This window comes from Sinocyclocheilus grahami, unplaced genomic scaffold (genome assembly GCF_001515645.1).
Source record: "Sinocyclocheilus grahami isolate Dianchi unplaced genomic scaffold, SAMN03320097.WGS_v1.1 scaffold676.1, whole genome shotgun sequence".
Classification (NCBI taxonomy): Eukaryota; Metazoa; Chordata; class Actinopteri; order Cypriniformes; family Cyprinidae; genus Sinocyclocheilus; species Sinocyclocheilus grahami.
Window position 1 is genome coordinate 402,792 of NW_015505855.1, and position 19,518 is coordinate 422,309.

General features: G+C 37.1%; 1 protein-coding gene across 1 annotated transcript; it reads right to left on the reverse strand.

Annotated features, from left to right (window-relative positions):
* Nucleotides 1-3,403: 3,403 nt before the first annotated feature.
* On the reverse strand, nucleotides 3,404-19,184 carry LOC107559170 (troponin T, cardiac muscle-like). Its single transcript, XM_016242919.1, has 14 exons — nucleotides 19,142-19,184; nucleotides 18,921-18,959; nucleotides 18,626-18,636; nucleotides 12,876-12,926; nucleotides 11,551-11,580; nucleotides 11,248-11,272; nucleotides 11,081-11,144; nucleotides 8,998-9,114; nucleotides 8,598-8,675; nucleotides 8,402-8,509; nucleotides 7,423-7,532; nucleotides 7,026-7,116; nucleotides 6,256-6,296; nucleotides 3,404-3,605 (listed from the first exon to the last, which is right to left on the reverse strand). The coding sequence occupies exons 2-14, from the start codon at nucleotides 18,950-18,952 to the stop codon at nucleotides 3,575-3,577; spliced, it is 789 nt and encodes a 262-aa protein (XP_016098405.1). The 5' UTR covers nucleotides 18,953-18,959; nucleotides 19,142-19,184; the 3' UTR covers nucleotides 3,404-3,574.
* Nucleotides 19,185-19,518: the final 334 nt, after the last annotated feature.

A 19,518-nucleotide genomic window follows, 5' to 3' on the forward strand; every position in this document is an offset into this window, starting at 1 on the left:
ACCTGCGTGAATCGCCAGAGACATAAACTTAGAGAAGTATAGTTCTGTTTATTAACATCTAGAGCGCCAAAAGTTACATAGAGTTGCTTTAAGTGGACTGAACGCTGTGTTAAATTCAGTTCTCACCTACTGTAGAATCAGAAGAACCATCTTAAACTTTAAAGTTCTAATGGCAATATCTGTTGTTTCTGTTTTACATTGTTAGCCACACATAATTCTACTGTAAACACATTATATGAAAAGGACTAAGCGCAGTTGAGTGGTATATATATGCAGCTTTAGATGTGGCTTATGTTCCTTTCTTGGCAGTGTAAAGATGTTTTTGGACTTTTGGGTATGGTTGCATTTTAGGAGATTTAATGCTAGATGCATTCACTTGAAATGGGGAATAATTTTTCGTAATTGTAATGATGAAATATTGCTATATTTTGAAAAATGAAATGCTGCTTAGAGCAGTAAATGCAAAATGAATTGTTTTCTAGATATACAGTAATATATGTTTGATTGACATGCCTTTTCTGTGTGCTGTTTGCTGTGATATTGTATTTTGTGAGGATTATTTTTATTTGACGTTTGTTTGGCTGGAATGTGTTTCAAATGTGTCTATGCTTGTGGGAAAATTTATAGATTTTTCCCATTTTATTATGTTGTCAAAAAGCAAAATAGAAAAGGCAAACAGAAAATTAACACAAAAAAAAAATAATAATAATAAATAATATTTTTGTACTAAAATATTACATGTGGCTGTGTAAAATTGCATTTTGCATCTACATGACCAAAATGTGCATTTTAATCTTGCATAAAAATAACAACAAATAAAAGTGTGATTCAACAAGAAATGCATTATGGTGTGTTGCTTTTACCGTGCATGTTAGATATAAATGTATTGAATTTGTGATATTTATAATAATTTGTCAGTTATTTACAGTATAAGCAATATATACGTTTACAGTGTGAGTGAATATGAAAGATGATTTACTGAGGAGGAAAAACCCTCACATCCCGTTTTCACCTCAAATCAGTCGTTATGAGAAATATGGCATGTTGGCTGACAAGACTTTCCTTTTTGTGATTTATTTAGAGGCCAAAATATAGTTGGCATTAAACCTCAAACATATGTCTTCATTGAACAGACAGATTATGGAAAGTATTTTCCCCATCAGAAGCAGACATTTATCACTTCTCAAGAACGCTTGTTGATCTGCTTGTGTACCCAAGATCTCCACCCTACCGTAGAAACGGCGGGCGATGAGCCAGGAGACGCTTTTATGAGTCACACACATTCCACAGAGCAATTATCACAGTTCCCGTCACAATATTGGAGAGCTTAAACACTGGACTGCAAATCCACCAAAAATGACATCTGTGCATATCAAAGGTCCTATGTGGTGCTGCGTTTAACATGTTCTACTCATGATTAGTGTTTTGTGCAAATATTACTTTAAAAACATTACTTGTGCTGCGCTGACTTTTGTTTCGGACTGGCCCTTGCTCAAGCAAATAGTGAATGTGAATAGCAGAACAGTGAGTGTTGTATATGTTCCTGTGCCAGATATGCAAATCATTTAAGATGAGAATCTCCTGACCTCTTTGACCCTGAAACTACAGAAAGGCCCGAGGGGACATTAACAGAGCAGCTGGGTGTGTGTTATTGTGCGTCATATGAAGATGTGTATTACCTTTATACTGGGCATGAATACCTTTCTTTCTTAGGTGTAATTATAGTTAAGTATGTAGTGCATTTACATGAAGATTTAAAATTCAAACACGTTTTTTCTGTTTAAGATAATTGGGCACCACTTACTGAATTGAACGGGCAGCATGAAGCTCATGTGATGGAGTGGTGAGTGGTTCTGAACATTGTTTTAGCAGATTTGCATTCGTTCTGGCTCCATATGGAGATGTAACATCCCACTTTTTACCATCCAATCAACTGCTGATGGATAAAATCAAAGTCCTGCCTACCTTATATCGCATTACATATCTTATTTCACTCACACACATATTCAAGTCAGTACTTTGACTTGAGAATTACAGTTCTGAATCCAGAGACTATAGCCGGATGGTGAAATCATGCTGTAGAGTTGGAGTGGCTGGGAAGACGAGAAGCTTAGTTTTCTATTTGAATATATTTAAAAATGTCATTTATTCCTTGATGCACAGCTGAATTTTCAGCATCATTACTCCAGTCTTCAGTGTCACACGCTCGTTCAGAAATTATTGTAATATGCTGATTTCCTGCTCAAATTGTTTTTTTTACATCCGTTTTGAAAACTGCTGTGCTGTTTTGTGGAAATCTCGATATACTGTATATTTTAACCCTTGTGCGTCAATTAAAAAAGTTACACATAGGTCCATAGTGGACAAAAATGTCCATGTCAAAAAACTGTCATAAAAATTTGAAGCTTGGGAGCACGGAGTTAAGTTTGGTCTCATTTTAAAGAAGACCCATGGCAGATTATTGTTGAAGTAAAAAAAAAGTTTAAAAAGTGAAACCCCAAAAAAAGTTCTAGATGTTTAGGTTTATGAAAATGATTTATGAACGATGTTTTATATAAAACACATATTTTATGAAACATGTTGAACTCTATACCTGCTAGAAAATCAAAGCCATAAATCTAAACAAGTTGTATTCCAAATTTGAGGTTGATATCTCAACAAATGAGCTTTCAGTAAGATTGTTTCTCTCTCAAATATTACAAGAACACACACGCACAATTTTTTTTTATGACACACATACAAACCACACTCTGACATCCATACGAACACACCCACACAATTATAGCTGCATTATTGATCAAATTGGCTCTATAATATGCAGAAGCAGAAAACAGAAATAAAGCGAGTATTTTCTTTATAGGTCAAACCTGAAAAAATGGCACCATCTGGTAAGAAAATTGTAAAAAATTTAATTTTAAAGCCTTGCCAATATAATGAAAGCCTATCAACAAAAATTGCATAATTTTACAGTTAAATGGCATTGCGATTAAAAATAGCAGTTTCAATGGGGACATTTTTGTCCTTAAGGTCCTGAGGGGAACAATTTTTTGTCCCTAGTACAAAACAGATTTATTAAAGGAAATGGAAGTGAAATAGTAAAAGTCCAATAAAAGTACACACCTGTGCCAAAATTTATGCAGTTGGCAATAACACAGGCAAAATGATAAAAAAAAAAAAAAAATGAAAAGGACAAAAATGTCCAAAAGGGTTAAGATTCTTTGATAAATAAAAAGTTCAAAAGAACTCCATTTGCAATATAAATCTTTTGTAACATTATAAATGTCTTTACCATCACTTTTGGTCAATTTAATGCATCCTTGCTGAATAAAAGCGTTAGATTCTTTCTGACTTTAAACTTTTGAACGGTTCTGTTCACAAGTTAACAAAATCACTTTTTCTGCTTCATTTTCTTTCTTTTTTTATTCTTTTTGTTTAGTTGTTCAATCAAAATCGACAGTGTTTATTCAGTGAGGACTAACTAAAAGCATCAGAATACTATACACAGCTCTCCAGGACAGTCTCTTCATGATCTCTGTGGGTTTGTGAGGAGTCGAGTCTTCTTTCAGCACAGCATTCACTTCCTGAGGCCTCTCTTGGTCTTTGTCCTGTAGAAGAGAAAATAATAGCCAAGAGCCTTTAGTTTACCTTTAAAGCTCTAAACCATGATTTGTTTTTATGTCAAATTTAGGAGTGCACTAGCATGACCTCAAAACCCGACAAAAAATGCAAGAGTTTATCATTATGTATTGCTAAGCTATATAGCTACAATAGTCATCTGATAAGCAATAAATACAGTAAAATAAATAAATACATAGCACACATACATCTTAGATTAAATAGTCATTTTTTCACTCAAAGGTGCATTCAGAAGTTTGGTGCTAATTTAGAAAGAAATACACTATGTTTTTGTGGAGTCATCTGTATGTGTAGAATGAGATGAAGACTGTACTCATAATATACTCTGTAAAAAGTGTTTTAATTAAATATGATGTGTGTCACCTCATCATCATGTCATCATTGGTTTTTCACTGAACATTGAAGAAAATATACATATATCCCAAGGTATCACCACGTCGCATATGCAAATGCAGTCTCAAATACAGCAATTTGATTGGCTGCTGTGCTTTTTGATGCGCTGACACAGCCAAACTGAGTTGACACGGTTAGATTTCACGCTTTCTGTTTAAAGGGTTTTGTCCTCGTCCGCCTTCCATACTCTGTACATATGCTAATACAGTGTTTCTCAACCAGGGGTCCGTGGACCCCTAGTGGTCCTTGACGTAAGGCCAGGGGGTCCGTATATAGTATGAATTTTTGTATATTTTGACATGACATGTTCCAATGAAAGAAAAATCCAATATAGCTGATGATATGGGCAAATACTGGACAGTTAAGTCAACTAACTTGAATAATACTTGACTGCATTTGGTCCTCACAAAAACACAAATGATACATAGATGAGTCAATTTTGTTCTGGGGGTCCTTGAGGATGGTTCTGAATTGGACTGGGGTCCGGTACACCAAAAGGTTGAGATTCACTGTGCTAGTAGATATATGTTGTTTGGTGAGACGTAGCGTGAAAATTAGACCGTGAACGCTTATTATCGCAATTTACCAGCAGAGAAAACAGTAGAATAAGCAGAAGAGAAGCAGAAGCTTCAAAGCCAGAAAGACCGATAAAGTAAAAAAAAAAAAACAGTGTAAACATCAGTAGCCTAAGTCATACACAAGGAGGAAAGATTGAATGATGGAGAAAATCCTGAGTAGTAGCGCTCAAGTTGCTTGTTTGTGCATTTAGACAGGTAAGAGAATTAATTATTGTGTAAACCGCTCTCTAAAACTTACGTAACTGTAATTTACATAACTCAGGGCAGTCATGCTGATAGCATCTTTAGCACCATTGTGGTAAAAGCTAACGCTAGCTGGAAAAAAAAAAACACTACTGAATGTACCTTTACATTTGGCCAGAGTGCTTTTTAAAATGTAAGTAGGCACCAATGTCTTAATAAGTAAACTGGTCTTCTATCTGGAACTGATCTTCTATCTCTGCTAAGTAATCACGCTGATTCTGGACATGCACAGGTAAATGCTGACTTTGCAGCAGCAGATTGCAACCCAAAGCCTCCATTCCCTGAAGTGCTTTAGTTTTGGCTCTCGCAAACGTTTTCTGCCACAGAAGCAGCGCTGCCAGCTGACAGGACTGTCACTCTGACATGCATTCACAAGGACTTGTGTGTCTATGTTCCACGCCTGAGGCAAGAGCGGATGAGTCAGAGTTTGTGTTGAATGAGATAGCCCTCCGGGAAGTATCAGGTTAAAAAAAAAGGCAATATACCAAACCTTGAGAGAATATGGCAGGTATGTGTTAAAGCAAAATAATGCCAGATCCAGCTCAGTGGACAGCAATCACCAACTTGCCAATCTTCTGAGCGCCAAGTTTATTCATCTGCATGCAGATTTGATGATGAGTAGATGATGCATAATAATAAATCTCAGCATTTAGTAATGAAATTCAACAAATATTTTACATTTTGGTGAGTTGGTGGATTATTCATATGAGTTTGTATGATCTCATGCATACGTTTTTGTATAATCTGCTTATGCCACAAATAGCTATATTTATATGCACCCAAATAATCAATTTATAATTAGATTGATTGTTCAGTTGAACTGAAAAGCCTTCTTGTAAATGTCTCAATCAAGCCATTGAGCTCAATCCAAAATACATTTCAATCAGATTGAAAGGTGCGACAAACACTTGCCAAACTATTGTTGGAGTTTATTTACATTGTGTGCGTGAAATAGACACTAGCACAGTCAAAACAAAAGAAAATTGTGAAAGCTATTTTGGCTGAAAAAAAAATGTTGTTTGCTGAAATTTTGGGGTCTTAATAATATTTGCATTGTGCATAAACATTACATTGAATATTCAGCAAACTTTTGTTATAATTTAAACAGGAAATTGTGTCATCAAGGCAAAAATAGCAACTAGAAACTGTGTGTGTGGTGAATATGTGAATCGGACTGCAACATCTAAGAGTTTTCAAACAGAATTCTCAGAATCTGAAATCATATTGAATTCATTATGGTTGACAAAAAAATAGTGCATGTAGACATACCTAATGACGGGTAAATTTAGGGGTGTTTGTGTATTTTTTATGTTTTTTTGTCTTGCGAATCACACTGGGTGAATTCATACGGAAATAGCATTTTTTTTTTAATGAAACTGGGTTGGACAGACACAGATGAACTCACGTTTTCTGGTGATCACTGACTCTGTTCCTCAGGACATTGATCTGTAGAGAGATCCACAATCACAAACACTAAACATATCACCGGATAACATCTCATCTCTCAGGATAATGCAGATGTGATGATTGAGTTATTTGTGCAAACTCTGAACAATACTTTCATTTTGTGTCCGCATAATTAGATCCAGGAAGACATTAGATTCAAGTGAATAAGAATGCTTTTCTAATATATAATTTTAAGTCAACATGAAATGGTATTCGCAACTCATTTTACTTAAATCAATTTTTGCTGTAAACTTATATTATTTACTGCCTAAACTGTAAGACTGCAATGCTGACAATAGTAGCCTCAATTGACTATCGCTTAATATTAACCAACCAGCCAGAAAGGACCAAGATATTGCATTTATATAACATGAAATGTTGATTTGTACACATTAAAACCAAAACGGGTCATTTCTGGTTTCATTGACTCTGTGGGTTCTAGTAAAACTCTTCAGCCATTTTAAGTCAACATGAAATGGTATTCGCAACTCATTTTACTTAAATAAATTTTTGCTGTAAACTTATATTATTTACTGCCTAAACTGTAAGACTGCAATGCTGACAATAGTAGCCTCAATTGACTATCGCTTAATATTAACCAACCAGCCAGAAAGGACCAAGATATTGCATTTATATAACATGAAATGTTGATTTGTACACATTAAAACCAAAACGGGTCATTTCTGGTTTCATTGACTCTGTGGGTTCTAGTAAAACTCTTCAGCTTACCTCATATTTCTGATGGGTAAACTGGTACTGTAACTCAAACTTCTCTGCTTCTAGTTGACACATCCAACTCCACAGTTCCTTTGCTTTCTCCCTGGTGAAAAAGAAAGAGAAAGTAGTGTTATTTGTATTCGTACTCAATGGAATACAATTACAGAAGTTAAGGAGTGGTAAAAGAAGCCAATGGAAGCCAAAATAGTTTTGTTTCCAACATTCTTCAAAATATCTTCTTTTGTTTTCCATAGAATGAAAGCCATAAAGGTTTGGAACAACAAATAAGTGAATAAAATGGCAGAATATTCATTTCTTCATTGAGCATCTTTTTAACTGTGGTAAAATTGTACTGCTTGAACTGTTGTGGCATATTAATCAGTTGCATTTGTAGAAAGACTCTTCAAACCTGAGAGCAGAGTCTCCGGCATTGTCAGTGTCCAAAGGTTTGCGCCGATCGCTAAGAATCTTCTTCTTCTTCTCTCTCTCAGTCTGTTTCTTTCCACTCCGTCTTTCTATCTGCAAAACAAAATTGTAGACAACAGTATTGACAATGTATTTTAATAAAACATTGATATTGATGATTCATTTTTTGTTTGCCCATGTTAAAGTGTCAGTATGTTTTAAAATGCAAATCATTCTAATTTGCTGTTTTCCTGCTTGAAAAAATGATTAGCAATGATAAAAGTAGTTCTGTCATACCTCTCGGAGGGATTGGCATGGTAATATATATGAATAGGCGGAATAGATCTGCTACGCTGCTGCTGCTGCTTCTGCGGCAGATCAAGTACCGAGACTTACTACTGCCAATACATCCACAACATGCTGCTGTGAGCATGTAAGAAATATTGCTGCTGCAAATATAACATACATGAAATAACCCCCATATAGCATACATGAATCACCTCGTAGCAGATCTATACAGGTGGAGCTGGGGAAGGTGGAGGGTTTCTGAAGCAATCTGCAACTGCTACGGCAAGCACTAGTCACATATTTGAATGTTGAACAGCGAGCTCATTGACTACTGATACAGGAGAGAACCAATCAGCTGTGCCATGTGATAATGATGTCATTAGGTCAGATTGAGTTAGACCTATCGGACTGCGCCATCTAGAGTTTCATGTCAGAACTCTGTATTTGTTAAGTGTTGCTTAATATTTTTGTGGAAACTGTGATACACCTTTTTCATGTTTCGTCATGTTTCTTAACAGCATTTATATGAAAAAAAAAAAAAAATATATTAGAGAGTTGTCATGATTGAACTATATATTACTTGAATCTTCGTCTCAGACATGGCCATTTTTGTAAATATTGTTCAGATTTCTCTCACTAAACATTTTTGAAACTCAGTGGGTCTTTATCATAGTCTCTCATCTCTCAGCTCTGACCTTCTGCATGTAACCACCGAAGTGCAGACTGGTGAGCGTCTTCTTCTTCTTGGCATCGTCCTCCGCTCTCTTTTTGGCTTCCTCTTCCTCCTTGCGAGCTCTTTCTTCCTGAACATTTGAAAACAGGAAAGGATTTGCAAAGCTAGTACCAGTTTGTGTCCATCAGTGAGAGGTTAGAGGAAATGTTTGCACTCACCTCCAGACGCTTCTGTCGTTCCCTCTCGCGCTCGCTGCGGATCCTCTGCTGCTCTGCTCGCTCGGAGCGCCGTTTCTCCTGCGGAATCACTCACATTACAACTCTAATGACAGTTTCAGTGAGAGATCACTCAACAAGAGCTCATGGGGGCGTTTATTCTGCAAAATGACAGAGCTGATTGATCTGACGCTTGTCTGTTGAGTCCTTTTCAGGCTCATTCAGGCTTGAACTGATCACTAATAGACCTGTTGGAATTTTTTTTTCTCTGGTTCACATATTTGCAATAATGACCGCATATTTGTCATTTCTCTGTTTTTGTCTTTAGGAAATAATGAATTTATGGTTAGTAGCTTTACATAGTAATAAGCAGCTATAATGTAGGACAACATTGCTGACTTACAATCCTCTCTTTAAGACTGATGAATTCCTCCTCCTCCTTCTTACGGCTTTCAAAGTGAGCTTCAATCAGCGTCTGGAGCTCATTCAGGTCCTTCTCCATACGCTTGCGATGGATGTCCTGGGGGGAAAAGCATTTGACCTTTGAGATTGAGATTTGAGAGTTGAGACCGTTGATGTGCAACAAAATGTGCAAGTTCAGGTAGACAAAAGCATAAATCAAAAGCTCATGTTTCAGTAACTGGCATCTAAAATGTCTGGGTCGAGTGAAACATTCTGATGCCTTTGTAGATTTGCTGGCTTCTACAAATTTTCTAATGCATGTTTTCGTTTGTCAAGATATGTCAGTATACTCTCTAATTAAGTAAATGGGTCATTAGAGAATATTTCAAACTCAGTCGTGCATGTTTTTAGTGAGAAAGAAAAAGAGAAAAGAAAAGAAAATGTGTCTGACTTTGGGTCAGAATTAACCAGAGCCCAGGCAAAATTGTTTTAGAAAATACCCCAGATATTTAAAATGATCAAAAAAAAAAAATTACATTACAGTAATTATACACTTATATTTTAACACTGAATGATAAAAAATATTATAAAATATAAAAATATTGTATTATTATTACTTTATCTTTTCTTATCTAATATTTCATAGTATCCTAGCCCTGACTGTTATATGGAAAATACTACCATTTAAAATATCAGGCTAAGATTTTTATTATTATTAGCAATGACCAGTGTTGGGGAAATTTACTTTTAAAAGTAATGCATTACAATATTGCGTTACTCCATAAAAAAGTTACTAATTACGTTGCTTAGTTACTTGTTATGGAACGTAATGCGTTACGTTACTTTTGCGTTACTTTTTAAATCTGGACAGGGCTTGCTTGTTTGATTTAAATATAAAAAAAGTTATTCTTTTACAAATGTAAAAGCCCTTTCACATCAAAAGTGAAATTAATACGCCTCAGGCTGAAGGAAATGTAAATTCACGTCTGTACAGTAGAGGGCGCAGCTCAAACAAATTGCATGAAGAATAAGGCGCAGGAGAATAAAGTTCAACACCATTCAGCAATAACAAAAATGAAACACAAATGTGTAATTTTTGCTTAGCATGATTGAATTGGATCATCGAAGGTCAGTAGCAAAGACATTGGTTAATAAAATGGGATTAAATACATAAATTATTGTATAATGTTCTGAGTTTGCGCCTGACTGTTGTTATTCATTTTGAGTAATACTAAATCTGTTTTTGTTCATATTTAGTCTACAACTACAGTAAGCATCATGTTCACACAGCGCACACAACGCCTCTGCACTTACTCCCAATTTCTCTCAACATGGCAACACGAGAAATCTCCAGTCAAATGGGAAACAAAGTAACGTCTCGGTTACGTATGTAACCCTCGTTCCCTGAAGGAGGGAACGGAGACGTCACGTCGGAGGACCGACGAAATTGGGATCTCGCTTAGAGGGACCAATCTACTTCGAGTGTAAACTAAACGAGCCAATGCACATTGGCATGCGATTATTGCATCCAGCTGCTGCTGATCACAGCAGATTGGTCCCTCTAAGCGAGATCCCAATTTCGTCGGTCCTCCGACGTGACGTCGAGAGTGACCGACTGAAAGGGAACTTGAGTTACTTATTTGAAAAATTAACTTGGATATTTCCTTCTAAATTAAAAAGTAATGTGTTACTTTACTAGTTACTTAAAAAAAGTAATCTGATTACGTAACTTGCATTACTTGTAATACGTTACCCCCAACACTGGCGATGACATATTAAATAGATTTAAATTGATTAATGCTGCTCTTTTGAAGTTTCTATTCATCAAATAATCCTAAAATATATATATATATATATATTTTTTTTTTTTAAATAATTCATTTTTACTGATTTCTAGAATAGTTTGACATCCATTACTAAAAAGAACAAATGTTTTATCCAATTCATTTCCAAAATAATATGGCATATATGCTTCGGATGGTGAAGTGATGGCATGGTTATTAAAAGACAAATGCCAGGCTTGACCTATCAAATTCAAAATAGTTTCATGGCACTCTGGGTCTTGCAATGGTAGTTTTACTCACATCAAAATCAACTCTTTCTCCATCTGGAATCTTTGGGGGCACCAGGTTCGGCAACATAAAAGGTCTGCAAAATATAATGATGTTTCAAAATTCTGTATGAAATGAAACCAAGTACTGTTGATCTTTAAAAACATAAAACCAATAAATGGTTATTCATCTAAACTTACTTCAGGAATTTGGGTTTAGCTTCTTCTGAAGAATCAAACATACAAATAAACAACAGAAGTTATTATAATGTTAAAAGGTTACAGATGCTGAAGAATGCATCATAAAATCCGTAAACTAGATTTTATTTCTGATGGAATGAATGTTATCATAAGAGGATTGGGGATGATCTAATGCTTTGAAGAGATGGTTATCCAGAAGGGTGTGTGTGTGTCGTAACACAGGTTTCTACATGTTTCAAACAATTACTTGAGAGCTGTAAATCTCAGGTTTCCTGTCTTTGCAGTGCAATAAAGAGCAAATACCTCCTCCATCTTCTGTCTCCTCTTCACCATCTGAAAGCAGGGAAGGAAAGGAGGTTACAAGTGGGTAATCGGCATCACTGGCAGTACCAGAACAGAGAGACAAAATTAGAAACTGATAACGGAAGAATGGTGGGAAAAATACCGTCACATACCAAACACTCATCACTTTGACTATACATAGAGCAGAATATTTGATGCATCCCATGTGTGTGTGTGTCGTGAGTTCAATTAAATGATAAACACAGATGTACACAACAAGAAAAGAAGAAAAAAATAGAAATGCACATGTTTATGTAACTATATAACAGTAAAAATACATTTTTGTGAATCTATTGGGAAAAAAGTAAAAAGTATGACTTATCTTACAAATGATTAAACTTATATTTAACAAAGCAATATATACAATTTAGGTGTAATTTTTTTCTTCTATAGAAAACAAAAGATATTTTGAAAAATTACTGAACATTCTCTCCCTTTAATCTATTTTTAACCTTTGTCAGAATTTCTTTTAACGCTTTTGACTTTTAAACAGTGTTTTATTTGTAAATCTATATGATTTTGGTCTTCATCAATGCAATTCAAACACAAAAATAGAATTGTTTAGAGTAAACTTCAATGTGGTTCTGCCCTCAGATTTAGTGCTATCTGTCAAAAATCCGTCCAAACTTTCTATTTCTACCTATGCAGAAGGTATTTCTGTGGCTTGCCGATCAGTTTTGATAAGCCAGTTGGCAGATGATATGACTGAAAATGAAAAACAAACACCAAATTCCAACAGCGATCAATGTTGCTTATAATCGTCTTTGTCTAAATCTCAATTAAAAATGTACTTAAACTCGTTTTTAAAAGTGTTATGGCAGGCCAAGCTAGTGGAGTTTGATTTAGTGCATTTTACAACAATAAACAACTTTGAGACTAAATGGATTAAATTATTTTTTTGAAATCCCTTTTGTTTCGGAATACCAAATCTTTCAATTCAATGCAAATTTTCAGTTCAGTTGGGGCACTAACGTTTTTATTTGGAATAATAAAAACTGAAAAAATGGTTTCGATTTTTGTACAATAGTGGCATATGGTGTTTATTTTTCAATGCAAATATTTTCTTTTTCAGTCCAGAGAATATGTCATTATTTTTGAAGAAATACCTGATTACTTTAAATGACTTCAGTCTGATTTTAAGAACTTTTCATGATCTCCTCACATTATTTTTTATTTGTTTATTGGCCAACATCTCTTTTTGAATATTTTTGAGTAGATCTGTTTGTTTGCGATGTAGTTCCGGAGGGGTTTGAGGTCAAACTGAGGGTCTCACCAACAGGACTCACCATGTTCCTGAGTGGTCTCTTCCTCTCCTCCTGCTTCCTCCTCATGAGCCTCTGAACATGGAGAAAGTTGAAGGATGGGTATAGTTAGATTGCATTACCATCAACTATGATTCATTCAAATATGATTCCCTTTATTAGCCATCAAATTACATAATGATTCCTTTGAGTTTAGTCATTCCATCCAGTTGAAAGTGTGAATAACACAAAATCTAGTAGAAGTGTGTGTGGAAGATGCGAGTTAATTCCTGAGGGCAAAAGAGCCGTATACCAGCCTGGGCATAATGGGTACTGGTGGCAGGCTTGTTAGATTAAAGCATACCCCAAACCTCTCAGATGGTTACACACAGCATAACACACATCTCTACCTCTATAGGAGTCCACACTTTTTTATGGGGCACAAAAATTTGCTTTCACTCATCTCATAATGTTGCTCTGTCGCAGATGAAATCCAATAGGAATCTGTGCAGTTTGGAGTTTTGCATAAGGGAGAAAAACGTCCCTACAACACAGATTTGCCATGTTGACCAAGGTTGCCAGGTCTGCGTAATTAAACCATCCCAATCGGTATTCAAAACTAGTACCGAATATCGGTATCCAAAAATAGTAGTATTCAAAACTATCAAAATCAAATTTCTAATGGGGGTTCTACCTTAGTTTAAATATTCCAAGGGGGCAGAGGTTCACTTCAACCTGCAACACCCCACAGAAATAGTATAAAATTAGCCCAAACCCACGGGAAAACCAAGGACTTGGCAACACTGAAGGTCCTTGCACACTGAGTCCAAAATATTTGTACGCGTTTTTTCACATTCGTGAAGAGAAAAAGAAAGAGAAATATTGGGTCCATCCAATCCTGAGATAGTATAGAGAGGAAAGAGAGTTCCACCTCCTTATCAAGGAACTGAGGGGATTATCCCAGCCATGCGATTCAAAGCTTACTTCAGGATGTCAGTGGTTCAGTTTGATGCTTTGCTAGCGATACTGGAGTCACATACAGTGGGGAAAAAAAGTATTTAGTCAGCCACCAATTGTGCAAGTTCTCCCACTTAAAAAGATGAGAGAGGCCTGTAATTTTCATCATAGGTATATCTCAACTATGAGAGACAAAATGAGAAAAGAAAATCCAGAAAATCACATTGTAGGATTTTTAAAGAATTAATTGGTAAATTCCTCGGTAAAATAAGTATTTGGTCACCTACAAACAAGCAAGATTTCTGGCTCTCACAGACCTGTAACTTCTTCTTTAAGAGGCTCCTCTGTCCTCCACTCGTTACCTGTATTAATGGCATCTGTTTGAACTTGTTATCAGTATAAAAGACACCTGTCCACAACCTCAAACAGTCAAGATCACTAATTTCCATGAACTCAGTCAATCAATCATTTATTTATAAAGTACCTTAAGCATGAAGGTATACCAAAGTGCTGTACAAGAAGATCAAAAACAATAATAGCAATTAATTAAAATACATAAGTAAATACCTGTAAGACCACATCAAACGCCTGTGAGTACAAATGGGTCTTAAGATGTGATTTGAAAATCTGCAGAGAGGTCAAAGAGCGCACAGAGAAAGGAAGATCATTCCATAGTCTAGGGGCCACAACTGAAAATGCTCTATCACCTCTACACTTAAAGGACAACTATTATGCAAAATCCACTATTACATGGTGTTTGGACATAAATGTGTGTTGGCAGTGTGTGAACACAACCACCCTATAAAAATCCACCCACTCCTCATTTTTAATTCCCTTTAAACCAAGTCAGTCTCACTAGGCCTGCCGATTTGATTCTCATGCAGTGTGACGTCACATTGCATAGGGCGGGGCCACAGGGTTGATTGACAGCTCTGCATTGCTATAGTTTCCACCCTCAGTGGTTGTACACTGTCCTCCATTTTCTCCGCTCTTGAGCAGCTGTAACGTCAACAATAGCTATGTCGCCAAATTCGAATAAAAATCCCTTAATTCGCAAAAAAGTTTTTACGCTCGCTTGAGGTGGTTTTTAGGTGTCGAAAAACGGTTGATGCAAATAATGGGTGATGGAAATGCATTTTGCGAATAAATTCCTCCAAGCGCATCAAAAAAGTCATGTGACTTTGCGCTATGGGATGGCATAACCTGACTAACCAGCGGACCGATCTCATTCCACAGCTTCTGAAATGTTATGGTCATTCGGAAATGCACAAGCAAAGTCTGTCATCAAAGTATTTCTGTATAATTGTCTCCCAGAAATGTCTTACACGGCTGCGTTCCCAAACAGCAGCATCCACCCCCGAAAGCAATGACCGCATTCATTGTGTTTCGTCTGCTCGCACTGAGGCGCAAGTAATTTATTATATATGAAAATTATTATATTTTCCTACTTTTCGTAGTGATTTATAGTGCCAGTTTATCAGGAAGTGACGATTTTGTTCTCTTTGACTTGTTGGATGGAAACGAAGCTTGCTCGCAAATGTTATATGCGATATTCCAGTTTTGCACATAAGTTAAATTCGCAACTTTGGATGGAAACCCGGCTAATGTCTCGCAAGCAATACCGATGCTCTGCTCTACTGAGGATCCTGTGGATTACTTTTATTTTTCAAGGTAATGCGCCTCAAAATCGATCTAAATACGTGTATCACTCCAGACTCCTTTGTGAATGTCAAGTTGTTATAGTGCTTAGCGTTTTAACCATATTTTGGTTACTCCGCGCTTGTGAGATTAGTTTGCCCCGTTTGTAGTGCGAGATTCATTGAGTAGCACGGTCGTGCGGCTCGGTCCATTGATCCGCGTCCATGACAGGTCAGCGCGGCGTGAGCTCTGTAACATTGCGCTGTTTCGTCCTACTTTCAGTGCATTTGGCTTCCCATATGTACGGCTAAATGCCAGTTCTCTTGCTCTCAGTCATGTTGCTTCTACCGGCTGTTTATTGCTGTAGATATGAAATGCAGAGAGACACACCCCAAAAATGACATTTTCCAGCTGTTATAATAAATTATCTGTTGGGTATTTTGGGCTGAAACTTCACAGACACATTCTGGTGACGCCCTTTGCCGAGATAATCCATCCACCTCACAGGTGTGGCATATCAAGATGCTGATTAGACAGTATGATTATTGCACAGGTGTGCCTTAGGCTGGCCACAATAAAAGGCCACTCTAAAATGTGCAGTTTTACTGTATTGGGGGGTCCGAAAACCAGTCAGTATCTGGTGTGACCACCATTTGCCTCATACAGTTTGTGCAAAAATTCATTGGTTATGCAAACCGATTGTTGCAGCAGCTGTCCGAGTGGCTGGTCTCAGACGATCTTGGAGGTGAAGATGCTGGATGTGGAGGGCCTGGGCTGGTGTGGTTACACGTTGTCTGCGGTTGTGAGGCCGGTTGGATGTACTGCCAAATTCTCTGAAACGCCTTTGGAGACGGCTTATGGTAGAGAAATGAACATTCAATTCACGGGCAACAGCTCTGGTGGACATTCCTGCAGTCAGCATGCCAATTGCACGCTCCCTCAAAACTTGCAACATTTGTGGCATTGCACTGTGTGATAAAACTGCACATTTTAGAGTGGCCTTTTATTGTGGCCAGCCTAAGGCACACCTGTGCAATAATCATGCTGTCTAATCAGCATCTTGATATGCCACACCTGTGAGTTGGATGGATTATCTCGGCAAAGGAGAAGTGCTCACTAACACAGATTTAGACAGATTTGTGAACAACATTTGAGAGAAATAGGCCTTTTGTGTTCATAGAAAAAGGTCTTAGATCTTTGAGTTCAGCTCATAACAAATGGGGGCAAAAACAAAAGTGTTGCGTTTATAATTTTGTTCAGTGTAGGTGCCCTTTAAGACGTGTACATGGAACCTTGAGCATAATCTGCGAGTTAGATCTTAGCAATCTTGAACTCATTCGGTGCATTCCAAACGGGATATATCGCCCTCCGAAGGGCACTTGGGAGTGAAAACAATCATGGCCGCCATATTGAAGGGTCGTTCCAAACCGAAGTGCTCAAAACTGGCCACTTCAAAGGGCCCTTCGGAATGAAGGATTTCAAAGGGTACAACTAATGAACACTTCGGGCTCCCATAATCCTTTGCACAGATTCTTTGCATGATGACGGCGCCTCCGTGTGGGCACGTGATTATGACGCAGAAGGGCACTTCAAGAAACAGTTGTTTGGTCGCCTACACCCTTCAACCCTTCGAAGCTCTCACTCCAGAGGGTAAACCCTTTGAAGGGATTAGGGCATAGGGATGAGCCCTTCCGAATGGAACGCAGGGAGTGTCAGATCAACTTGTCAGACGCCATTCTGGATTTTGCCATTCGCTTGTACAGTGGCTCTGAATTGTCAAAATGCTTGCTACGGATGTGAAAAATGCATAAAATCGAACCCGAGCCGAATTAGTTTTTTTTATGATGGTCGAAAGTTTCGGAGACAGTGTATAAACGTGATTGACACAACGTGAGGTATTTTTTAACGTGCGAAAATTTCGGACAAAACTGTCTGTGTGCGAGGACCTTGACTCTGGCCAATAGAAAACTGCATGTAAAGTAATGTTAGTGTAAGCTGTGCTTCACATATGTTTACACTCTTGACAATGGATCTTTTTGGCCCACAAAATTCTGCCTTACTTTCACTAACCTTTAACTTCTTGTTTATTATCACTGTTAACATTTTCTGTGTCTCAGAGACATTTGCAGGCAAACTCCAGTCATTCCAATAAGAATGTGCGTGATTGGGAGTTTCCCATGTGGATTTTGCTCATGTTCATATTGGCCGTGTGAATTTGCTGCATTGACCAACAGAAAGCTGCTTGGTTTGAAAGTAACTTCTATGTGAGCTGTGCTTTATTCATTACTACTTTTTTAGACAATAACCATTTTTTCTTTTTATCCTGAGAAATTTCTACGCAATTTTGCAGCACCTTTAAGCAGGCCTATTACCGTTTGTTACCTTGGAACATCTAAATAATTTAAATATACCTTGGAAGTGATTTCCATTTTCATGTACCATGTTATTTACTCACAGAATACCATGGTACATTTGAAAAAATATGGTATTGCCATGCTACCATAGTGCATCTAAGTGTTAGTGAATGGCTAGTGCCCTTTGCCTTTAGCAGATAAGCAGTAGCTACCTTCCTCATGCTGCACCTCCTCCTGCACCTCCTCTTGCTCCTCCTCCTGCACCTCTAAGCCACACCATGCAGGTTAGGTAAGTAAACAAACAAAAACACATCACAAAAATGGAAGCTAGGAGATCTGTCAACACTGAAACACAGTAATGGGTTAGTGATGGTATGCAGATGCTTCAGGACTTTCTGCTCTACTTATTCCATATGCGTCATTTTTGGGTGTGTTTTGTTGAAAGCTGACAAGCAGAGTGAACAAAACTGCTGCAACTCACAAGAAAAGCTCAGCTTTCACGCTCATAAATCTTCATGACGGGCCGCCATATCTTGCAACCGCACTTACATGTCAGAATATTTATGATTTTTGTTATAATCCACAAAGGTGTAAAAACCTGATAAGCTGGTAGTTTTTGAAGGTTTTATTGTAGTATTGTTATCTCCTATTTCAAATATCAGTGTAATGACACAATTCTTTAACAACCCTGTTGAAAACATGCTGTATCTTTTACATAAACCACCATATAATCGTTTGCTTCGCTTTTCTAAAACTATGTAGCTGCAAGGCCACGATTTATGACCTACTTTAAAACAAAAACAGTATTTTCTTGTTTACAGTAATATTAGGAAACGCAAGACTTACCCTCCTGCTCCCTAGAGAACAAGACAGAATAGTGTTGTTATTTCCATTGTTCTCATAGCTCAAGTACCTTCCCAACAGCTGCCTGAACTCTCAGATTAAAATATACTTATCAGAGGAGTGGGATATATGACAAGCAGATGCTATCCAAATTACCAGTAGCACTGGTCACTATAGTATACAGTTAATGCACAGTATTCTTATTTAAACAAAGTAATATTACTAAAAAATAAATATTGTAAGAGTATTTGCCACTGATGGATGGATGATAATCGAGCAGTGAAACTGGTACACTTACTCGTACTCCTCCACTTCTTCGATGTCTGACATTTTTACTCTGTAATGAAAATACATAAAAATATAATATAATAATATTTAAAAGAATAATCAATATCATAATTGATGTTGTTTTTCTAAACATTCTAAAAATTCCATTCTATTTTTTGCTTTTTATTCTAATTATAAACATCAATTTTTCTGTACATAATACATCAGTAATATACTACATAATACTCTTACCTGATATACCAGCAGAGATGTGTGAAGAAAGGCTGTGTTAATGTCCGAGTTCTGGCTCTCCTCTTGATTCTTATATGATTGGGGCTGGGGCTGTTTCTGGGGGTCATACATCTCACTCAGTGTGTTTATTTTTACCCTCAGAGATAAGTGGAGAACAGTCTTGCTAGCACTCCCTAAAAGGCCGCTGGCTTTGTTATGGTGAAGAGAATGGTGATGGCTAATGTCCATATCAACATGAGTCTCTTAGAGGTGTCCTCTGATAACACAAGAGGGACTGGTTAGTCTCTGACCGGTCTGACTCACTTCATGGCACCATGCTTACCATTCCACATCTCACTCACGCCAGCAGCCTGAGACTGCACCGCGTTCAGATGTGC